Source organism: Neodiprion pinetum, chromosome 5 (genome assembly GCF_021155775.2).
Source record: "Neodiprion pinetum isolate iyNeoPine1 chromosome 5, iyNeoPine1.2, whole genome shotgun sequence".
Classification (NCBI taxonomy): Eukaryota; Metazoa; Arthropoda; class Insecta; order Hymenoptera; family Diprionidae; genus Neodiprion; species Neodiprion pinetum.
Window position 1 is genome coordinate 1960471 of NC_060236.1, and position 23590 is coordinate 1984060.

General features: G+C 36.6%; 4 protein-coding genes across 6 annotated transcripts; 2 read left to right on the forward strand and 2 right to left on the reverse strand.

Moving 5' to 3' along the window:
* Positions 1–100: 100 nt before the first annotated feature.
* Positions 101–3211, reverse strand: LOC124219145 (uncharacterized). The gene is made up of 3 exons (XM_046626340.2): positions 2826–3211; positions 1771–2116; positions 101–1684 (listed from the first exon to the last, which is right to left on the reverse strand). The coding sequence occupies exons 1-3, from the start codon at positions 3007–3009 to the stop codon at positions 1597–1599; spliced, it is 618 nt and encodes a 205-aa protein (XP_046482296.1). The 5' UTR covers positions 3010–3211; the 3' UTR covers positions 101–1596.
* Positions 3212–4171: 960 nt separating this feature from the next.
* Myo31DF (Unconventional myosin ID) lies at positions 4172–13094 on the forward strand. 2 transcript variants are annotated; one of them, XM_046626310.2, is made up of 15 exons: positions 4172–4386; positions 6300–6406; positions 7635–7830; positions 8089–8308; positions 8527–8739; positions 8954–9154; positions 9237–9438; positions 9533–9702; positions 9797–10057; positions 10186–10430; positions 10534–10696; positions 10791–11123; positions 11205–11395; positions 11537–11785; positions 11863–13094. In XM_046626310.2, exons 1-15 carry the CDS (start codon positions 4298–4300, stop codon positions 12071–12073), a joined length of 3051 nt encoding a protein of 1016 aa, XP_046482266.1. In that variant the 5' UTR covers positions 4172–4297; the 3' UTR covers positions 12074–13094. The 2 variants fall into 2 exon arrangements, with proteins under 2 accessions (XP_046482266.1, XP_046482268.1); XM_046626312.2 differs by lacking the exons at positions 7635–7830; positions 8089–8308 and having other exon boundaries at positions 4182–4386.
* Positions 13095–13926: 832 nt separating this feature from the next.
* Usp5 (ubiquitin specific protease 5) lies at positions 13927–17872 on the reverse strand. Of its 2 annotated transcripts, none has more exons than XM_046626321.2 (13): positions 17566–17872; positions 17361–17486; positions 16936–17097; positions 16751–16857; positions 16128–16655; positions 15969–16040; positions 15672–15864; positions 15435–15587; positions 15179–15360; positions 14681–15066; positions 14334–14543; positions 14159–14268; positions 13927–14068 (listed from the first exon to the last, which is right to left on the reverse strand). In XM_046626321.2, exons 1-13 carry the CDS (start codon positions 17659–17661, stop codon positions 14003–14005), a joined length of 2391 nt encoding a protein of 796 aa, XP_046482277.1. In that variant the 5' UTR covers positions 17662–17872; the 3' UTR covers positions 13927–14002. The 2 variants fall into 2 exon arrangements, with proteins under 2 accessions (XP_046482277.1, XP_046482276.1); XM_046626320.2 differs by having other exon boundaries at positions 16936–17112; positions 17566–17871.
* A 463-nt stretch (positions 17873–18335) lies between these two features.
* Positions 18336–22543, forward strand: RpA-70 (replication protein A 70). The gene is made up of 13 exons (XM_046626332.2): positions 18336–18659; positions 18732–18779; positions 19104–19300; positions 19430–19596; positions 19831–19933; positions 20018–20180; positions 20329–20533; positions 20625–20737; positions 20821–20987; positions 21074–21311; positions 21454–21537; positions 21618–21812; positions 21942–22543. The coding sequence occupies exons 1-13, from the start codon at positions 18630–18632 to the stop codon at positions 22053–22055; spliced, it is 1824 nt and encodes a 607-aa protein (XP_046482288.1). The 5' UTR covers positions 18336–18629; the 3' UTR covers positions 22056–22543.
* Positions 22544–23590: the final 1047 nt, after the last annotated feature.

A 23590-nucleotide genomic window follows, 5' to 3' on the forward strand; every position in this document is an offset into this window, starting at 1 on the left:
TAGTGGGTAACAGAAGAAAAAAAAAAGAATTGCCCGTCGTGTCTGGTTAAAAGATGGGAAAGGAAGGAAGTGACAGGGGAAATAAACTGGAGAATTATGATGATTACGAGTAGTTCTTTAATCTAGTACAATTCATAAATCTTATAGAGTTGCACAGAATGATTAAAGAAATAGCCAAAAACAATTTGAGAAGTACATATAATACAGTTTTTGCCTATATAGTGATGAAAGCAATTAAGCATCAAAGCGATTTGAACAAATTCCAGTTTGTTCTTATCAATTATTCCTATACTACTAATTTTAATAAAGCTATTTGTATGGGTATAAAATTTATTGAGAACTGTTATTGTAGCAATCACCGAGAACAAGACCACACTCTGTACATTATTTCATGTACATACGTGTAGCTATTAAATTAACGTACTTATCAATTGTGCATGAAGGAAATAATAATAATAATCATCAATACAATGCTAGACATACGAATTCAATGAAGTTACAGAATTTGACTCTCTAAAAAAACATTTAGGAGCAAATGAAATAAAGCTGTACAGTCAACGAAAGAAAACATGGATTGGTATAATGCTCACAAGCAAAATAAAAAAGTAGAAAGAAAAAATATTATCGTGACTCTCCTCATTAGCCACTAAGGATGCAATGTGTATACATATGTTTAAGTATATGTGTAAAAAACTCTGTGATACAATTAATTCATAGATAGAACCAGTATAATACGTAATACAAAATCACATTTTCCCCGCAGAAAGCAAGTATGTCTCTGACCACATCCTTGTGACAATTAACACAATTTAAAGCACAATCATAATGAGTGTTAAATATAGCAGCTATTAAGTCAGTCTTACAGTAATATTAGTTAAATTAGTTAGTTAGTATTTTTTCATATCCTAAATTACACATTTTGTATGTATGTATATAAAACTCTTTGTACCAAAACAGTTTGTTCTTCTTTCATCTTTTTTTCGTTCTTAAAAAAATGTGTAAATATTGCGCTGTATAGCAAGTTTGATTTACGAAAAGAGCTCTGTACTTAAGTATACCCGTGTATTTGTAGGAAACCATAGCATAGTATAGGAATTGTAAATTGAAGGAAAAGTAAAAAAAAAAACATTTTGTGAACTGCAAGTTAGAAGTGCAATAGTAATGCACGCTAATCCATGCAACATAAATACATGAGCTTTTCCTAGGTACATAGTGACAAAAGACCAGAAAAAAGATAAAAATAAGCTAAAATATTACTCTAATTATTCATCAGATTAATACTTGACATATCCATAATATTTATATAAGTTTTCCATAAATAACGACATGAATTTACATGTTATAAAAAATCATAATAAATAAAATAAACAACTATGTTATATATTTTGAATATATATATATATGTGTGTGTGTGTGTGTAATGTGTGTCTGTCTGTGTGTGTTTATACTATGCAATATAGCACTACACAGATATTTGATCAATTACTTTCATCAAAGATTTGCGTTACAAACAAAACAATACACTTTTAAAGTGTTAGCTGCTCCGAACACAACATCTCGTCTTCCACTTTACCTGAGATAACGCCATAGCGCAAATCACAAAGTCAAGTATATAAAGATCAAAATCCCATTGAGCACACCAACAAAGTAGTTTACCTGCATGCTGTACCTTGACGACTGGCCACTGCAAAGAATATTTTAGCATATACTTTAAGAATAAGTTTGGCTGAAGGTAAAAACGAAGCTACCATCATTTACTAGGTGACCTACCTTTTTTTCAAGAGGCTCAAAGGGGATGGCGGATTAACTCCGGGTACACTACTGTCCTTGTAAACAATGTACCAAGTGAAACCCATCATTGCCAATCCGCTCAGAGTTGCTCGTATCCAGAGCCAATTGTTTCTTGAAAATCTGACAACGGCGCTGGACACCGCCTCTTCGTATCGCTGGCTAACGTTAACTAACTTTTCACCAGCAGTCACCAATCGATCGCTGCTAAACTCGAATCGCGGTTTTAGGCTTGATATGCTCATGACGGAGAGGTTGGAGATGCTAGGAAAAGCGGGCATTGATGGCAGTTTGTAATCGCCTTGGATTTGCCACTGCAAATCGACGCCTGGGGAGAGGAGGCACATTTGTTAATTGACAAAACACATCGCAAACAAATCTTCAAGCATGCACATATCGGTACAGAGGTATATGTATATTGGATAGCATAGGGCATATTCCAGGGATTCGGCACCACTGTTGTTACGAATATTTTATTAACGACGGACACGACCCTGGGCTGGATAGGTGCTGGTCATCGGATAAAAATAGAAGGTCTGATTACACGAAATTCGTTCAACTACGATATATACATATTACGAATTTTGAATTCGCATTGGAAATGATGACGGATAATTTAATTTTTCTATCAGATTTTGACGATTCATCTTTTCCATTGCGATTTACGTTATAATTTCTAACGACTCATCGTGTACGAGAACGAATCATTGACATCGATTTTAATTTATCCGAGAAATATCTCAAGTCTCCTGCACGCTCACCGTCGGTTCGGAATTCATGTGGCGTCACCGTAAAAAGGCACACCTCTTTAAAAAATAAAAAAAATAAAACAAACAAACTTTTGACACGGACTATTCTATCCCTACGGCGATACCTGTAAGGGTGTACGTCATAATGCATATATATGCGTATGTAGATACGACACACCTGTCCAGGAGTAAACAATCACCTGATTGTACGCTACGCGTTTCACATTTATCATACTCAAATAATCTATTGTAGAGAACGACCCAACGCTCGTTACGTGAGTGACTTACCGTAATTCAGGAGTAATTTCCCGATAACAATCGACAGCGAGAAGCAGAATAGGAACAAGCTGAAGGTCCATTCGTTTATCTGTAACTTTTCCCGAAATCCGTGGTAATTTTTGTTGGTCTCGGTTTCTGCATGACCGTTGTTACTCGGCTTCCAGCCGTTCGTTTTGGAGAACGACATGTTCATCTTTTAATATCTTTTCGGCTATTTAAAGAGCCTGCAAGCTGCGACTCACACACTGTAATACCTGGCGCAGATTCTCCTTATGGGCGAGAAACTCCCGACCCAACGAGAGGCTTAGGACCCACTACCCGATTCTTCGAGTTTCGACTGACTTCACGATTACTCACGCAACAGTGTAGTAACGGCCAAAAATAATCATGAACGAAATGCGAGGCCAGACACCCGCTCGCGTCGAGTGCGCATGCGTTAGAGAAAAAAAAAGAACTCGGGCTCTGAACTTTCAGTGCTGTATCAAGTTAGAACGGACCCATCAAACATCAACCGGAGTTGTTCTGATTTTGATTTCCGTAATATTGGGATCAATTTCGATTTGCAGTGTGTCATCCGGTGGAAAAAAAATCAAACTAATGCAGCCAGGCTGACAGCTGACCGTGTTTTTTCGTGTTTGGAGCGTAGAACAGGTATATTATTGATTATGTTTAATTAATTTGCGTGACTTGAGTAATTTCAAACTCCAATAATTACGATCTGCCTTCATTAAAATCAAAAACTCAGGTTATGTGGTGATAAAACGACGCCGACAACCAGGCTCTGACGTCATGAGGACATTTTACAACAGCCCAGTCGAAACGGACATTAGAAATTGCAGTAATTGAATACCACAATTTTCTCAATCTCATCGTTGTCGGGAGGCTGAGGATCGTTGATAATCTAAATCCAGAATTTCGACCAACTTCTACAGTTGCTTTGGCCGCCATATTGAATTTAGAGGGAATTTGTTTTTGCTAAATAACTCGCCAATTTTCGTCTTTTCAATAAAAATGGTAATAACCAAACTTCTAGGAAACTTAACTCTCTACAACTTTGGCCGTGACAATTTTTTACCTGCAATTGATACTTTTTGACTTAAACCTGAAAAAAGAGGGTGAAATTAAATTACCGCATTATCTCGTTTATTTTTAACTCTAGCGCATCATTGAAGATGAACGAACTCGTAGGAAATAAAATTCTCCGCCATTTCGATGAGAGGAAGATAAAATTGGGATATGCAATTATCGCGAACAATAAGGCAGAATTAGGCTCCAGAATCATACAGCACTGTCGGTTGGTGGTTGCCGGTGGCGCTGCAGTGGTGGGAGCGAAGTTGGCATTTAGCATTCGTGATTCGTTTGCCGGCGAGCAGTACGCGCTGTCAGGTTGCGGTGTTTGAAAGATTTGACGTCAATTTGCGTTCGCGCGCCTCGTGCGATAGAAGCGTTGGTTAAACATTATAACAGTGCGATAGGTATCGATGGCAGACCAGGAGGACGTCGGTATTGGTGATTTCGTCCTGCTGGACGAAATCACGTTGGAAAAAGTGGTGGATAACCTGTGTGTCAGGTAAATATAATATCTCACGTTAATACGCGCAGACGACGAGCGGCCTATAAGGTAGTTCTCGATCAGCAATTTTTTCTTTATTTGGTATAAAAGACGTCGAGGTTCGCTACCGGTTGAAAATGATATCCTCGTGTCGAGAAATCGGCTCGCAAACGTTAGCAGAAACTAGAAACCCCCTTGCGCCCCGATCGAAAGATACGGCTCTTCTTATTTCTAACGTCGACCGTAAAGAGGGCGTGGCTAAACAATTGCAGGTGGTTGCAACTTACATTTCGAACTTGAACGCGTCGTACGGCGCGCATATTAATGATAGGTACTCGACGCGATTTACACATGTAGCAACGTGCGGCCTCGATAAAAATTTTAGATTTTATTCGGAAGAAGAAGAAGAAGTTTAGTAATACACCCGTGAACGAACGCTCGGAGAAAAAACTGTCACTTTATGTCAGCCCTCTCTATTTCTCTCTCTCTCTCTACGATATGTTTTTTACTCTATAAATAAAATCCCTCGTCGCGTACTCGACTCGGTTTGTCGGCGGCACGCTAAGAGAAAATATTCCTTTGTCGTAAGTGTTAAGGATACTATCGCGCGTTATGACCTCATAGCGTTTTTGGTCTGGTGACGTAAAAATAAACTGCAAGGACGTTTTCGTTCCTAACGATACGAGCACACGTTTATGTACGATGTATGTACAATGAACGTATACTACATAACACACCGCATGAATGTCCTACTATACGTATGTATCATCTGGAACATGAGTCATTCTCCAGCTCCTCACTCAACCTACGCCGATGATACATTCTCTCAATGTTGCACGTAACAATTTATGCATAATCCTACACGTTTACTTGCATACAATGAAAATTAACCGCCCTTGTAATCCGTATGCGAATACTGTTCATATCGGCATATGTAAATTGGTATAATACGAGGACGATGGAAAAGGGTTTTCCACTTTACTTCCGAACTGGAGTTAAAGTTTCAATAGACTTTCACCCAACAAATCACTTCTCACCCAAACCTGGCCAAATGAAAATTCTGAATTTATTCAAAAATATGTAAACCGTTGAAAATTAACTTACCCAGCAAATAGTAAAACCTTTCAAGAAAAAGAGTTTTCCAATCTTTGAATGTTCCAGAAGCAAGCTGTAATGTAATTGGGTCAGATCGCTTCTGTCATTCAGAACGAGTCATTCTAACTTTACCTACAAATCCATGTATTTTCAACAAATGAAATGCGTCAGAGTTTGATAAGAGATTTTCTTCCACCGTGCATTGTACTTTCCCAATTTTATTTCTTTAAACAAACTTTGCTCTGAATTATCACTGTAATAAATACTTTACCAGAGACTTTCCTGTCTTTTGTCTGTATTTACAATTACGCGTGCGTTTTACAGTACCGATGCAATAAAGACGTACAACGTTGCCATTATTATTATTATTGTTATTGTTATTATTATTATTTCCTTATTATATCATCTCGCTGTGCTGTTACCGTATATAAGTCACGCATAAGTGTTATTATCTGAAGTGAGATTACGTTATCTTGTGAAAGAATGGGAAAATGGGGAGAAAAAAAAAACCGTTAACTTCCACTGATAAAGCCAATCTCGTCGACCATTAGTCAAGGACAAAATTATATTTCTAAACAATTAATGGCTAATAATAATTACTGAATCGATCAAGAACTGCAGTGTCTTGAAGCTTGCATTTTATTGATTTAAATACGGCCAAGGATGGTCGATTCATTGCTGGAACTTGTAGAATCAAAGAAAACTTAGACGAAAATATCAGCCTTATTTAAGAACAGGGGTATATGTTTAAATTAAAAAAAAAAAAATTCCCTGGTGTTCACTGGGAAAAGCAAGTTCGATATATGATTTTTATTTATTTTTGTTCTTATCGCTAGATTCAATGGCGGAAAAATCTACACCTACATCGGCGAGGTTTGCGTCAGCGTCAACCCGTACAGAACTACAAATATCTATGGTCACGACCAGATTACTAAATACAAAGGTAACCACTGCGGCCAATGTTAGCTTTGGCTATCTTGCACTATCTGTGCGCAAATATGCTATCAGAAAGACGTTTTTTTCAAATTGCGCTTAGCTAGAGTGTCTACACTGAGCCGAGTTATCGCACAAGCTAGAAATGCACTTGTCGCGTATACCAGTTCAATCTTCATTTACCGTTCGTTGCTGTCCGTCGAACATTTAACGTCAATATTTCCCAAAATCAAGGATTACGTCTGCCGAATATAAAATGAATGTCCTCAAGGTGACAGTGACACATTTGTCTTATCTATGAAATATCAACGGCAGAAAATGACACAGATAGAAACTATGAGTCAGATACTCGGTAATTTTGATAAGGATATATAATTTGGAAACAATTTGATAAAGTGCAATTGATTTTATGTAACGCTGACATGTGTCCACTCACACACTCTGGAAGGTTAATGAATAAGAAAACATTTCCGTGAATTCAAACTTTGTTAATGTGTCTTGTTTTTTATTTTGAACGTTGATCATTTTCTAATAATATCGTTTCGATTCTAGAACAACGGTTGAATTCCGAAGTTACTATTAGGCAACATCATTGAAAACAGAGAGCGAGTTAGATAATGAATGTTGACTTTCCAGTTCTAGTTACAGTAATGAGTAACAACAAGGGAAAGTCGACTCCAGGTTCACATTATAAGTCAGCTGTAAAAAGTAAAGTCACTCTGCTTGAAAGGAACGATTTAACTGTAATTAGAAAACTATTAATAATCGTCTGAAAAATCAACTTGTGCACCAAGCATTGGTGTGGAGCTAATTTACTTATCTGTTTAAATTTTTATCGGTTTTTTATAAACCGGATCAGATTAGGTATCAAAAATACATGTGTAACTTTCGTGATAAATGGAATTTTACTTGCCTATAATTCTAGCCAAATTAGTCATACATTATTAAATGTTTATCGTGCATCAATGAGCCATTGAACTGTAAACAATGCAGATGACAGGGTAAAAACAGGTGTGTAAATTGAATCGCTGAGCCGTGCAACGGTATTCACTGTGACCATTGTATCGCGATGAAAAAAGGTTCTACTTGAATGTCTTACCATTATATGCAGTTTAGTCGAATGTCACACACAATTGATCGATTTACTATCAATCAACTTCCATGTTGATAGTCTCTTATCGTATGCTGCACGTTTGTTTGTTCAATGAGAAGAAAGGAATTTGCTTTGAAATTTTCAGGAAGAGAATTGTTCGAAAATGCGCCGCACATTTTTGCTATTGCTGATGCGGCGCATAGAGAGATGAAACAGCAAGGCCGCGATACCTGTATAGTTATTAGCGGGGAATCGGGATCAGGAAAAACAGAAGCTAGTAAAATTATTATGAAATATATAGCAGCTGTGACAAATCAGGGAGGCCAGCAAGAGATCGAAAGGTACGAATTTCGCTTGAACTTAAACTTTGGTTGATGTCAAACTCGTTTTATTGCGATGAGACAAATCTTTGATTTTCTACCATTGATCATGAATTATATGCAACGGATAAAAATCATCCTTGGTTTTGACAATGAAAAATAGAACCTGATTATTTCCATATTTTTTCAAAAGAAAGGTATGAGTATGTATTCAAGTAGCCCGATCTTCTTACGGATACTATTTTTTCCTCAACGTCGACTGATTATAATTACTTTCAGAGTAAAGAATGTACTCATACAATCAAACGCGATTTTGGAAGCATTTGGTAATGCAAAAACAAATCGTAACGACAATTCGTCGCGATTTGGAAAATATATGGATATAAACTTTGACTTCAAAGGCGACCCTATCGGAGGTCACATTAGCAACTATCTGCTTGAAAAATCCCGCGTCGTACACCAGCAAAAGGGAGAACGTAATTTCCACTGCTTTTATCAGGTATGATTGATGGAATTGAATTACGTCAAGTAAGAAAGAAAAAATTCAGTACGTCTGTGTTATGATTACATTGAAAGTATGTTATCAGTACATAATCACCTGTCGGAATAGATAAAACTGGCTGAATTTAGAAATGATTAATTTATGCCGACTAAACATTGGCTTTTATATCAACGTGCACTCAAAAATGATACTACAAAGAAATTAAATATTTTCAGCTACTCAATGGATGTCCAGAGGTTGAATTAAATAAATTAGGATTACTCAGAGATCCTAACGAATATCATTACGCTAGGCAGGGGGACACCAGTCGTACCGGCAATTCAGACAGAGCTGACTTCAAAACTGTTTCATCTGCTTTGACAACTCTCGGATTTTCACAAAACGAAATCCAGACAACCTGGAACATAATTGCAGCCATTTTACACATTGTTAGTTTTAATAGTTTTTTCTAAACATAAATTTTCTATTATTTTATTATCGCAAAATTGATCGCGTCACAAGTAATCAGTTTTTTTACCCATGATTAAAGTTACTTGATGGCAATTTGTTTCTTTTTTTATTCAACAAAATACTATCTGAAGTCTTGTGGCACAATTTAGAGTAGAGAAAGATCTTTGAATTAAATAATGTTGATTGCTTCAGGGAAACATCAAGTTTTCATTGATCGAGGAAAAATTATCGATTGATGGTAGTTCCCTGAATGATGCGGCTGAACGTCTTTCCCTAAGTCATCAGGACCTTAGCATTGCTCTTTCACAAAGAGTTATAGCTGCAGGTGGAGAAGTTATGCAAAAGACGCATACTCTTGTAGAAGCTGAATACGGCAGAGATGCTTTAGCCAAGGTGAACGAATGACGGATTTTTATTGTATAACACAGTGTAGGCCGTGTTTTTATCATTTATTTTATATACAATTACCTTACAGGCGATCTATGATAGATTATTTACATGGATTATAAACCGAATTAACGATACCATAAATGTCGACCAAACCAACATCACTAAGACCTATAAAAGTACACTGATCGGTGTGCTTGATATTTACGGTTTTGAAATTTTCGATGTCAACAGTTTTGAGCAGTTTTGCATAAATTATTGCAACGAAAAATTGCAGCAGCTTTTTATCGGTTAGTAAAGAAATAATGTTACCTTTTTTTTTTTTTACAAATCAAGGTGCGACGACGAGGTGCATTATTTTAACTTGTAAATTTCAATTCTTAGAGTTGGTGTTGAAGCAAGAGCAAGAAGAATACAACAGAGAAGGCATAGCATGGAAGAATATTGAATACTTCAACAATCAAGTGATATGTGATCTTGTGGAACAACAGCACAAGGGTATTTTGGCAATTATGGATGAAGCTTGTCTTAACGTTGGAAAAGTAAACGATGCGGTGCGTAATTTTTGTACTTTCTTAAAACTTCCGACCAAACCAATGAATTGAAAATCAACAGACTTCGTTTAATTTAAATTACTTCCGCTTACAGATGCTCCTTGAAGCTCTAGATAAAAAGCTTGCTGATCACAAACACTATACTTCAAGACAATTGAGACCAATGGATAAAGAGCTCGAGCATAAAACTCATTTCAGAATCAAACATTACGCAGGTGACGTTGTGTACGATATCAATGGGTTCATAGAGAAGAATAAAGACACTCTTTTCCAAGATTTCAAACGTCTATTATTTGGAAGTAGCAATTCTATAATCAGTAACATGTGGCCAGAAGGTGCTCAAGACATCACAAAAGTGAGTATCAGATATTAGTTATCGAGAGAAAGTTAAACTATCTTTATTTCGATACGAGCTCAGCTTCCTCTTAGCATAGTCATTACTTTTGCATTTTTGTATTAACAATATTTCATCGCATTCTATAGACTACGAAACGGCCGTTAACCGCCGGCACTTTGTTCCGCAACTCAATGGTTGCTCTAGTCAAAAATCTAACGAGCAAAGAGCCGTTTTACGTCCGTTGTATCAAACCCAACGAAGTCAAATCACCGGTTGTATTTGACAATGAAAGAGTTAGTCATCAAGTAAGGTACCTGGGATTAGTTGAAAATATACTTGTCAGAAGAGCCGGATTTGTATACAGGCAACGTTACGATAGATTCTTGAAAAGGTAATTACGTTTATCAAAATATTCAAATCGGGGAATCATACTTCTCACCAAGTATATTTAGACGCGACCATTATTATTAACAAATGCATACTTCGCTGCGCAGGTACAAAATGATTTCACAGTATACCTGGCCAAACTTCAGAGGTGGTACCGATAAAGAGGGAGTTAGAACTCTGATGGAAGAAAAAGGTTTCGCCGACGACGTGATGTACGGTCATACTAAGATATTTGTACGGTCCCCTCGTACGTTGTTTGCTCTTGAAAAGGTAATTTTTTCTTGACCCGAGAAATTTTGCAAGCAGTCGATTTAACTACCAAGTGCAAAGAGAGTCATAATATGATATAACAATTTCATTTCAGGCAAGAAGCGACTTGATACCGGGTATTGTTATATTATTGCAAAAACAGTGGAGAGGCTATTTGTGTCGGCAACGTTACAAGAAGATGAAGGCTGCTCTTGTTATAATGGCATATTACCGCAAGTACAAACAGCGTTCTTATATACAGCAGCTGGAACGAACTTTCAGAAATGCAAGCTCCCTACGAGATTACGGCAGGAGCTTGCCATGGCCAGCGGAAAATTTTGCTATCAGACCTGTTATACCTTCCTTGAAAAAAATGTATGCTAGATGGCGGGCTTGGATGGTACTCAAAGTTATTCCCAGAGAAGATTGGCCGCAATTGCGAATCAAGGTTCTTTTAATTGTTCACTTTCTGATTGATTCAAACTCGGGCGACCAGATTTTCTTATTTATAAGAATTCTTATTTTTTAGATGGCAGCTGCGTCCGCGTTGCGTTCTAAACGACATAATTGGGGTCAAGAACGCCGCTGGGAGGGTAATTACTTGTCAAAACAGGACGAAAATCCCCACAGCAGTACTTTCAATACTTCGATAAATAATCTTAAAAATACAGATCACTTTACGTCAATACTCTTCAGTGGATTCATCTTAAAAACAAATAAGTAATGCAATTTTTTTCGCTTAGACACTTTTATAGCACTATCAAATTTCTGACTTCACTGTCTAATAAGCTTTCCTCTTTTTTTTTTACTTCTGTCATTCTTAGAGATTATATTTAATGCTTTTCTTTAACTTGTCCACAGATTTCAAAAGGTTGCTGAGCGAGTTTTTGTCGTAACCGATCATGCTGTGTATAAACTTGATAATTCCAAGTTTAAGTCCATGAAAAAGGGAACCCCCTTCGCCAATATCACTGGCTTGAGTGTTTCTCCAGGTAAAGACCAGCTCATAGGAATCCATACCAACCTGGGAAACGATTTCTTATTTTCAATTCTGAGCAAAGAAGACAGAGTTGGTGAACTTGTTGGCATTCTTTGCAACAGATTTTATCAGTAAGTCGAATCTACTATCGCATTCATATTTTCTATGTAAAATTGTCAACATTAATCAATTTGAATTCTCCTTACAGGCTACAACGAGCTGATCTCCCGGTGACAGTTGCATCGTCATTCAATTGCAAGCTTGGCAATAAGAGTAAAGTAGTGAAAGTTAATGTACAGCCCGAGTTGTTAGAACCGACATTTAAAAAAGATGGTAGTAATATTATTTATGGTATACCTCCGTCACCCGCTATCAATAATGGAAATGATACCAGATTAGACATCAAGCATGCTAGCTAATTTCTAACTGGACATTTATACTTACAATCAAGATCCTTGCGTAAAATATTCCAAGTTAGGTGAGAAAAACAAAAAACACGAAATATACATCAATATTTCATAACTTCCAGTATATTTTCTTGTATATATTAATAAGTATTTAATGCAGCGATAGTTGGCTGTACTTAATACAATTATAAGTTTCCATTTTTCAAGCATTACCTAACATCTGAGAAAAACTTTTTGTTTTTTAATTCTCTTTTACCCCCCAACGGAAGTACGTGCCTTTAACTTTTATTGATTTGAAATGATGTTGTTAATTACATATGTATAAAGTATGATACTATAAGTACCAAAGGAAAACAAATTACTTTTGACAATTGTCTGTAATTTATATGCATTATAAGAGTGAAAACAATGGTGCTTGAGGAATGTTGGTTAGCCTAATAGTAGTATTTCTTGATTAGTGAATAATAGCAAAGATATATAATATTTTTGATGATACGGTTCATTTAAAACGACAGCTTCGTATGAAGAGATTTCTTTTAGTACGATGTTCACAAATCAAATAATATGTATATTTCTAGTTCCATAATTGTCAAACATTTATTTGATGTGTTGAAACAAACTGTGAACAAAGCTTGTTTCGATAGATGATTACGTTTTACATATTTTGAGGAAGTTGAAAGAAAGGGTGCAGAAAACTTGCGTCATATCCCAAAGAAATTATTGACGCTTTAAAATCGACGTACTTAAAACTGTGATTGATGACAAGTAATATTCCCAATCAATTCATTATATTTCAGCGTAATACTGCTTATTTATTTGAATCGTTACTAACATAGTTTTATCCTCACAACTAATGAAATGTAAAAAAAATCAGACACAGAAACAGAATGTATAAGCATTGAGCTATATAGATATACACAGGTTATATACAATTTAGTAAAACGTCAGTACACCGGTATAAAACTATTAAGCATTGTGCCATTGCATGAAAAAAAAGAAAAAAAAATTATTCTCATTCATAAGCTTGATATTTGATGAGAGTTTCTGTAAAATGAGTCGATTACATCTACTTATGGCGAATGTTTTTACTTGCTTGTAATTACTATATAAATCAATTTTAAATTATATTTACATAGAATCTAAGAGATTTGTTACTTAATACGAGCGTTTGACCATGTTCAAAACAGAAACGTTTAAATGCGAACAGCATAATGCGAAGTGATACAATATCAGAGAAACACGTGAATTACGTGCACAAGTGCCATATAAATTCTTTTCCTCTTATCGTTGAATTGACATGATACATACAAACTTTAAATATTTTCTAACATGTTCCAAAGTGGGGAAAAGAAATTCTGACTTACCACGAAGACGCAGTAATTCAATTCCTACTTTTTAACAGAAACTGCACCACTATACATGCACTGTCAGTGATGTTGAAACTTAAAACTGTTTTTACTACGGCCAATCTGACGAAAGGATATACCTAACTTCAGATTTGAAATTTTAAGCATTTACAATTTTCGAAACGTTTTCCCCAATTACTATTACACAATCATGAATTTTATTCGCTCGATTTTATGTGAAGTTTCAACCACGAGTATTGATAATACAACTGATGTCAATATTTGAAGATATTTTTTTCTAATACAGATTTCTATGTACTGTTATACGTGCCTTAATAAATAATTAAGTAAAAAAGTTTTCTGCTATACTTTAGTCTTTAAATTAAGAGGACGAAAAATTGTTAGTAAGTGTATAAACGATGATTCGCATATAATTTCTGTGCAGGATACATCATCAAGTTCAATAAAACGTACAAATTAAACGAATTAGATAATGAATAATGAAAGAATGCGTTGACATGATTTAGATTTTTATTTTATTGTTAAATTTTGGTGTACGATAAAAAGTTTTTACAAAACATGCCCATTCAAATTTCTATTCGATACGTTGATACAGGTATAAGTAGCCCAATTCCTTTGGTGGATTTTCAGATAGTGCAACCTGGAATGTAGATACAACTCAATGAAATGCGCTGCACATTATGATTTTGGTAGCATACAAAAGAAATGTCTCAGAAGACATAACGCTCACCTTTTCATCGTTGAATATTACCCAGCGATTATCTTTCAGCAAATGACAAACGTAGTGGCCAACCATAGTTGAGGTACCCATATGAGAAATGAAACCAACTAATTTGTATCCTGAATCAAAATGAAAATTTAATATTTGACTCGATACTTTAAGTCATGATTAATGCATAACTCACGTTCATTTCCATCTCTAAACGCAGCATCCTGCACCGGACCTTCTTCTGTGTCAGGAGCATCCAGTTCTGCTTGGTGACTGAAAATCCAGTCTGCTGCGCGTTCGAGATTGTTATCGGTTGCTTTCAAAGCCTTAGTTGCTTGTTCTTTGGTGAAACCCATGCTCATCACCATTTGGAGGGCTTCTTCGTTCGGTTTGAAGTCCGTTTTTCCTAAAATTAGAGATTTCATTAATTCAAATCTCTTGGCTTTTCGACACGCTCATTTCTTTTTACAACTACTGAATAATTCACCATGCCAATGTTTCATAACGTAATTAATCATTTTGAAATTTCACAGAATTACTTGCCTGCCTTCATGTCGATACCCGGAGGCACAAATGGATCTGCAAAATCGGAATCTAGGATATGCTCCATGAGCCAGTTAGTTGCGGCTTCCAAGCCTCGATTTTCCGTGAAGAATAACGATCTCTTGCAAGCTTCTGGTGGAAAACCCATATCCTTCAACTGTTCGAGAATGGCTTCATCGAAAACAGGAGGTGGCGGTTCAGAGCCGGCAAGTTCCGGTAGCAATTCTTCTCCACTTTGTAATCCCAGCCCACGAAGCATACTTAAATCCAACTGATCTGGCATCTCGATAGCAACGTCCAATTTAATGGGGATCCAATCTTCTCTCAGGGTGAATTTTTTTAGATGAATAACCAAGTAATCCGGAAAACTTGCGAGACTCGTGACCCTGTGAAAGTAGTTCATCTTATCAGTGCCATTGTTTAAAAAAAGTTATGTACGTTTGTGCGAACAAAGTATAAAATAAGCTAGATAAATGTTTTCTAAAAAATAGACCGTACTTGCATGCATTTGTTTTCTGGTTTAGAGCTGTACTATAAAATTGTTCTACAATTTCAGGCTGGGTGAACATCTCCAGACACGATGAAAGTTTTATTCGAGGTCTGACGATGCTGTTGGAATCCATCTTTTGACCCTTTGCTTCTACTTCCTTTTTCTTTGCCTCAAAAGCAGCGACTTCTTCCTGTGAACACGAAACTAGCGGTTCATGGATCGCAACAATAGCGTGATAGACAAAAAATTGTCATAAAATCGTACCTGATTTACAGCTGCTTTGAGCGGTATGGGAAGTGGCAGCAAATATTCGGGACGATGAGTGTACTTAACTTTGCCAGATCCTCCACATTGATATCTTTCCTCCACTTTAAATTTAAAGCAATCTGCAGGATTGGCTTGATGACGGCTATTGCGCTACTCAACAGAAAGTTACTTAATGATTCGATTATTAAAAAAAGTGTGCTCTGGTTACAGATTTTGTAATGATCTAATAATTACATCTAAAAGATCTATCAGCCGGAGGAAAAATTCTTGTGCATCTTGCTGATGGTTGGTTGAAAAGTCCGGATGACTACGACCGACAAGAGTCTTGAACATTCTCGGAGGTATGCCTTGGCGTCGTTCGTCTTCCGAGCCAGACGGCGGCTGAACAGAGTACTTCCCAGAGACTAGACCCACTCCTAATTTTGCCCTGATAACATTGCTTCGTTATGTATGCGTACTTCCAAAGATATCTTGTATTGTTTAGTGATAACTATTGGGCATGATCAACGAAGCATACTTTGCAAAACTTACATTTGTGTATTAAAATCGTTTGCAGGATCATTGCCAGACTGTTGAAAAAGTTGCGGAGCTCCCTCAACATATCTGTAATCGTACAACAGAGCACACAGTAAACAAATTTGTCAAAGAGAACGAATTCGACAGACTAGGAGTTTATGGTGAAGAATGTACCTTTTTATAAAGTCAGGTATAGTGAACACCATCTGCATGACGCTATTCAGGTAACAGGAATTACCCAAATTAACGAGTCCCGTGTATCCAGGGCCGTAAATAGCAGTTAATTTGCTCGCAGCCTCCTGAAGTGCTACCCATTCATCAAATTTCTGATTAAGGTCCAACTCTAATTCGACCATAGATTTATCAGTCTTCTCCATATGGGTAATATTGATGCCCCAGTGTGCTAGATGCGTGATAAGATGCGGATCTTCAACCATGTCATCTTCATCGTAAGAAAAAACATCCCCTTTTCCTTCTTTGGTGATTGTTCCGAGCTTAACAGCCAAAGGGTGGCCTGTGGTGCGATAGTGTTCAATGGCATGATCATTCCCACCAGTTCCGTCATAAAACTTCCGCCCGCAGAGTATTGACCCATCGGTTAAATTGAGCCATAGGTTTGTGGTCAAATCACAGTTCTCACATTTCCAGCCGCTTGGAGGAATCTTCTTTCCATTGCCCAACTGTTTTAAATTTGCCGCATGCCTGGATAATGAAAAAATAACCTGGTTTAGCCTTGGTAATAATAATTCAGTACATGTAAAGCCAACATTATCAATTTCGTCAGTTTTGTCTATTACTTTGAAACTATTCTCGCTTCTCCGTCCCAAGTTCCAGCTAAGGCTTCTGTTTCTGCTAACTTTGAGGCAGACTCTGCTTCCAATAGAGATTTTATGGCAGTTTTAACCTGGCGAATAATTTAACGATTGATTTAAATTCTTCACTGGATACTGCTTATTTCCGCACTACTTAATATAGCACATACTTGTTCAGGCAAATCATCCTTAGGATACGGTATTGTTACATAATTGGGCAATATAACAATCTCGTAGGATTCGTCATACTCGTATTTTTTAGTATCCGGTGTGAATCCTCCCACAACCCCGATCGCTAAACGGGTTATTTTTTTCTCAGGACCATCCCCTTGCTGCTCGGCAGGTATCTGTAATACGTTATAGATAAATAGTTGGAAAAATAAGTGCCATAAATGTCAGTATCCAGAAGTATATTTTTAATTGTTGTTTCACCATCTGTTTCCACTGCATTCAACGACTCTCGTAAATATATTTAGAGAGAGACTTATACGTTATGCCTTGAGAACTTAGCCGTAACATTTTGGAATAAATTTTGCAGAATGTAACTGACGTATGGTAAGCTATAATTGAAAACAAGTAAAGGAAGCATACTTACTTCTTTTTTTGATCTCTTCAAGCGAAGAAATACAGGGTTATTGGTTTTTTGATAGTAAGCATCGACATGATCCTGACCTAGTCCCAAATATGTTGTAAGATTGAGGTAGAGTCCATTCGGCGATTCCTTGTATAGAATTTATACGATTAGACTTGATTCGGAAAAATGAGAGGTACAGTGCGACAGAATAAAATATGAAACTCACTGGTGTGTCAAACGAGAAAACACATTCATCTTTATATATTTTGTCTCCCCGCTGGGGTATTTTTATTTTATTTAAGTACTGTACTAGCTCGCCCATCGTGTCAAACAGTAGATCTAATTTAATATACGTGGGAAATTAATATCAGGAGGATTCTTTACGCACTAGACAGTCCGTAGTTTCATTCTTTTTGTAAATATGATGAATATAACCAACAAATATCTAGCCGGCCACAATTGATGTCAATGATTTGCGTTAATCAAGGGGAAACCGATGTGGAACCGGAAATCAACAGTCAAGCGGCGTTTTACTGCAACACATAGTTATATGTAATAGCGAATGCGAAACCGTTGGCTATTCATTCCCGAAATTAGCTGGCAGGGCTAAAAACTTCCTATAATAGAGATACAGCTACTCCCGAATTCAGCAGTGCAAAAGAAATAAGAGATTGTTGACAGCACTGGGAGCTAACACCCGCATTCATAGTCCTTCCTTATCTCAAGGATAAAGAACGCCTTGATGAAGGCTTCCTTGAATCTCGAGGCGTCCTCGTTTCATAGTCACAACTTGGCTCTCCCTTCCAGAAGGAAGACATATTTAGGGATATGTGATTGCTTATAGTGGTAAAACTGCTGATGAGAGTGTATAACCTCAAAGAAGTTGACCTGTAAACTGGCTGTGATCGCGTCATACGGGTCATAAGTGCACAGATGCCAAGCGCAAGCGCAAGCGTTGGCTACATGAAACGAAACAGCCAATCGCAGTGCCGAAGGTTTCCTCAAGGAAGCTCGAGATCTGCCTTGAAAGAAGGAGGCCAATAAGACTCCTTATTCTGTCGAGGAAGGTCTATGAAATGTGAAATGAGGAACAAGGAATCCTTGTTATTTCATTGTTTGGCGCGAAACAACTTGTCCGGTGTCTTCGAGGCACGCTTCACCAACCTCACTTCCTTTACGTTTTAATGACACTGAGCAAGTAAATCTCCTACTCCGCGTCACGGTTCTTCAAACTTTCAGAGATATTTTTTGAGAATTGAACAGGTGACCGCTTCTCGTTATCCCGGAAAAATGTACGAACTTAGTGAAGGAGCCTTGGACGTAAGTTTCCTGACGTATCTTATTAACATATTCGTGTAATAATCGTTCATGTCAATGAATTTTTTCCCACAGCAAATCATGAACGGTGTCGAGGTCGAAAAGCCGATTTTACAGATATTGGTGAGCAGATCCATTCAATATTATACGTGATTCATACACTGGATACACATAAAACAATTTCATTGTTAACCATCTGCCAACAGTCACGCTGAAGCATCAATCCACCAATACTCCAAAATAATAACGATCGAACAGTCGCTTAATCCACATACTTCATTTCATTCTAATACAATTGAGATTGAATTATTCTTTTAACTATTATGATACATCCTTGAAGTAAAGCGCCTTCGTTGTTTCAGATGTTTAATATTTTGTTTTCAAACTTCCCCTGTTCTATCTACTATTTCTGGAAATTCTTGTTTCGTCATAATACTTTTCTTTCAGGGACACAAAAAGCTGCAATCGGCGAGCACTCAGGAGCGCTATCGCCTCCTAGTTTCAGATGGCAAAAGAATTAACTCATACGCGATGTTGGCTACGCAGCTAAACTCGCTGATTACCAACGACCAACTGACAGAGTTTTCCGTGTGCCAAGTTAATCGATACGCAATTAGTATGATCAACAATTCAGGAACACAGAAGTAAGTTCACAGGAAAACAAGTGTTACATGTTCTATATCACTAGTTTTTTTTATTAGAATCGTCGGACATATTTTTTCATGGATTGCTGATGTTTTTTCTGAATTTCGGTTTACTATTTAATCAATCAGGAGAGTGATGGTCATACTCAACATTGACGTTAAGATTCCGGGCACTGAAGTGGGCTGCAAAATAGGAAATCCTACCCAGCAAGACGGCAATGTACAGAACGGAGATTCTACTCCTGCTGCCCGATCAGCAGCGCCTGTACCAAAAACTAATAATTCCTCAAATTCTGGTAAACCGTGAAAAACACTTATGTTATTGCATGAATCAGAATCGTCGGTATTATCCAATCTTAATTAAATACTATTTTGATACTGTTAAACACTAAAAGATTCATATTTACTTATTTCTTTTTAATTAACCTTTCTATTCTTATGTTATGCTATGGCGAAACACTATTTTATTTTTTTTTTAACTGAATTTGTGGTCATTTGGGAAAATTATATATAAATCTCACTTTTAATAGTTCGTCCTGGACGACAGCAGCAATCTTATCTTAATGATTCAGTATCCTCTGGTGCTGGTATCTCAACTACACCGATAGAAGCCCTGAGTCCTTATCAAAACAGGTAATCATGTCATTTAGCAGTTTTAGTTTTTGTGGTGTAAAAAATATGCAACTACAAATTGAAAGTTGTGTATTTACTTAACAGGTGGGTAATCAGAGCTAGAGTAGCCAATAAGTCAGCTATAAAAACGTGGAGCAATGCACGTGGCGAAGGTTCCCTCTTTTCTATGGATTTAGTCGATGAGACTGGCGAGATTCGCTGCACTGCATTCAGAGATCAATGTGACAAATTTTACAACATGATCGAGGTATGTTCAGATTAACTCATTTTCATGCAATCATTTGTGACTACTTGTGACTACGCATTAACTTGTGATTAATATCAGTTGTTATAGTAATGTAATATTGTGTTAAAATTATTCAAATTTTTTTTATCAAGTTTTTCTTTCTTACTAGTTTGGCAAAATTTACTACATTTCACGTTGTCAACTGAAGCCAGCGAACAAGCAATTCAGTAATTTGAAAAATGAATACGAGATGACAATGACATCCGAAACAGAGGTTGTTCCTTGTCACGACGATTCTGACGAGATCCCAACAGTGAAGTACGATTTTGCACCAATCAGTGAAATTGATGGGAAGGAGCCGAATGCAATAATTGGTATGTTTTTGTTATTCCCATTTACGGGCCTGTGTTAAGAAATGAGACATCAAATATTTTTTTACTCGTACTGGTATATTCTTTTTTCTAGATGTGCTTGGCGTTTGCAAATCTTGTAGTGATATCACAACTGTAGTTGCGAGGACTACAAGAAAAGAGCTTAAGAAGAGGGATGTCAATCTTGTTGACGAAAGCAATACAATGGTACCAGAAGAATTTCTAGCATATCACCACAAGTTCAACATACCTAGTAAAACTGACTAATTGTCACATCTTATTCAATTCAGGTTACTCTCACATTATGGGGAACCCAGGCGGACGAGTTTGATGGATCTTCTAATCCTGTTGTTGCCGTGAAAGGTGCACGTCTTGCCGAATTTAATGGTGGAAAATCTCTGTCTACCCTTAACTCGTCAGTGCTCCAGATTGACCCAGACATTCCCGAAGCTCATAGGTACAAACTATCAATCTTCCGATTCTCATAGCAACAGATTTGCACACAATGAGACAGTTTGAATGAATATCATTGTTACTTATTAGGCTCCGTGGTTGGTACAACACAACTGGATGCACAGAGAATGTGCATACCATTTCTAAGGGGTTGGGCGGTGGCAGTGGGGGAATGAATGGTCCGTGGTTGACGTTCAAGGAGGCTAAAGACATGCAGCTGGGCTGCAGAGAAACTCCCGACTACTTCATCGTCAAGGCAACTATCAATATGATAAGGACCGAAAACTCTCTTTACAAAGCGTGCCCGACCGATGACTGTAAAAAAAAAGTAAGTAACTCGTGATACTGATGAAGCGCGCACATCTGGAAAAATTGCCCTTAAAAATGTCACACTTTGAAACAAATGCCTCAGTGAAAGAATAACGTACCCAAATGTAGCCCAACAATAATTTTTTTTTTTCATACAACAGCTTATCGATCAGTCCAATGAAATGTATCGTTGTGAAAAGTGTAACAGGAACTATCCAAACTTCAAATATCGACTGCTGGCCAGTGTGAGTATCAAATACAATATTAGTGTGTCAATTTCTAAGAGTGCAGTCTTGTGACTAAATCATGAATATTCTTGTCTCAGATCAATCTCGCAGACTGGACAGACAACCAATGGGTAACCGCGTTCAATGAGGAGGCTGAAAAGATTTTGGGAATGACGGCACAAGAAATTGGTGAATTGAAGGATAATGATGATGAAGCGTTTCTTGAAAAGTTCGGTGAATCTGCTTTCAAAACTTTCCTTCTCAAATTGAGAGTAAAAATGGAAAACTATAGCGTAAGTCATTCAGCTTCCATTCAAATTTGTAGGTTACTTTTTCAGGATACCAAATATAATTTTTATCCAGTTCTAAATTGGAACAACTGTTTTTCAGCACCTAAGCCTAGATGCCATTTGTTTTTACAGGATGAGAACAGATTGAAGTCCACCGTAGTGAATGTGACGCCGCTGGATATTAAAAGCTACAACAATCATCTGATCGCGCAAATTAAAGAACTTTCCAACATGGGCAAGGCATAAATTTTTAGCCCAAGTTTCGATTACTTAAATGTTGAAACGTTATTGTAAGGTATTATTATTATTATTATTATTATTGTTATTATTGTTATTTTCACTATACCGAGCTTGTAACAGCGGTTTGTACAATTTATGCAATGCTGATTCGGTTTAATGTTATCAATATATTAAGTTAATTTATATAAGTGTCCCATGAATATTGCTACTCTAATGAATATTTTTAATTGATCACCAATATTCCACGATCTTTGCTCTATGTGCTCGAATATATTGTACCATTTATAAATACGGTATTGTTCCGAATATACCCCGAGGTTTTTTTTTTTTTTTTGTTAGCATCCGCCAAGATCGTCCTCGTCTTATATGTAGTTAACTAAGAAAAACTCCCTCAAATACTGTCTTAGAATTGGGGGTTGGCTTGTACTCTGAACAATACGGTACATATATTTACTCGTATACTTATTAAAATAAACTTCGAATTTTGCTGTAAATTTGGTCGTATTTTAACTCGAGATACGTGAACTGAAAATCGGCAGCTGTGAACAATGTTGGCAGTTATGCTGAGGTCTGATTAGCCTGGAAATTTTCGTAGGCTTACGATCAATGATAATAACTCTAATACCCCTAATACATTTATGAGAAAGCAAGTTCTGGAACTGGTAATATTTCGTATCAAGGTCGTTTTTTTTAAATTTATGGGCATATTACTAAATAAGAAAACTTGAGAAAAATTATTTTAAAATGTTTTATAAATAAAAAATTGAAGTTAAAGGAAAATGAAAGAAGTGAATTAAACATTTTTGTCAGACAGATATTTTGCTACAAAACTGATCATATCTGATAATCTTAATTCAGCAAGTCACTTACTACATTCTGATAAGCTTATGTTTCTGACTATAAATTGACAAAGTTATTTTTCTATATCTTGATAGTGTACTGATATGACACGTGTTGCTTGGAATATCTCGTATAATATAACTTTGTATAGTGTCAGTCGACATTCACAAAACAATCATGAAGAGTTCTAAAAAATTGAAACTAACTCTGCCAGATGAAAAACGTGCAACTGAATTTCCTAACACAGATCCCATTAAAATAACAGGGTTTCGAATTAACGAACACACAATTGATGGAACTGAGAAAAGGTCAGTTATTTTGAATAATAATTAAAAGCTTGTATTACTTTATACATTGTACTTACGTTTTTACACATTAATTTTCAGCCAAACAACAGAGTTAACGAAACCCACAAAATACCGACCAATTCCATATTACAAGTTGGTAAGTATTTTATTTACTATGACTTGGTTGTTCCACCTCCCTGGTAAAATTTACCCTCTAAATAAACTGCTAAAGTGCCAATGTAATTAGAATGAGGTTCCTTATTGCGGGTAAATTTTATCAAGAAGATAGCGAATAATCGGAGTTCATTGGCAGATTTTATTAATTGACATAATTTTATATTGATTCTCATTACGAATTAGCCTCCCACTAATAATTCAGTCAGACTATTGAATGACTAGGTATCTCTATACATG

Excerpts from the sequence above, each read along its gene's own strand:
- LOC124219145 (XM_046626340.2), bottom strand. The coding sequence starts at position 3,009 with ATGAACATGTCGTTCTCCAAAACGAACGGCTGGAAGCCGAGTAACAAC. Across the intron at positions 2,117-2,825 it reads GAAATTACTCCTGAATTACG|GCGTCGATTTGCAGTGGCAA; the intron begins GTAAGTCACTCA and ends TCCTCTCCCCAG. Across the intron at positions 1,685-1,770 it reads TTGAGCCTCTTGAAAAAAAG|TGGCCAGTCGTCAAGGTACA; the intron begins GTAGGTCACCTA and ends TATTCTTTGCAG.
- Myo31DF (XM_046626310.2), top strand. The coding sequence starts at position 4,298 with ATGGCAGACCAGGAGGACGTCGGTATTGGTGATTTCGTCCTGCTGGAC. Across the intron at positions 6,407-7,634 it reads CCAGATTACTAAATACAAAG|GAAGAGAATTGTTCGAAAAT; the intron begins GTAACCACTGCG and ends TGAAATTTTCAG. Across the intron at positions 11,124-11,204 it reads GGCCGCAATTGCGAATCAAG|ATGGCAGCTGCGTCCGCGTT; the intron begins GTTCTTTTAATT and ends CTTATTTTTTAG.
- Usp5 (XM_046626320.2), bottom strand. The coding sequence starts at position 17,661 with ATGGGCGAGCTAGTACAGTACTTAAATAAAATAAAAATACCCCAGCGG. Across the intron at positions 16,656-16,750 it reads GAAGCGAGAATAGTTTCAAA|GCATGCGGCAAATTTAAAAC; the intron begins GTAATAGACAAA and ends TTCATTATCCAG. Across the intron at positions 15,361-15,434 it reads TCAAAGCAGCTGTAAATCAG|GAAGAAGTCGCTGCTTTTGA; the intron begins GTACGATTTTAT and ends TCGTGTTCACAG.
- RpA-70 (XM_046626332.2), top strand. The coding sequence starts at position 18,630 with ATGTACGAACTTAGTGAAGGAGCCTTGGAC. Across the intron at positions 19,301-19,429 it reads AACAATTCAGGAACACAGAA|GAGAGTGATGGTCATACTCA; the intron begins GTAAGTTCACAG and ends TTAATCAATCAG. Across the intron at positions 21,538-21,617 it reads AATATCGACTGCTGGCCAGT|ATCAATCTCGCAGACTGGAC; the intron begins GTGAGTATCAAA and ends TTCTTGTCTCAG.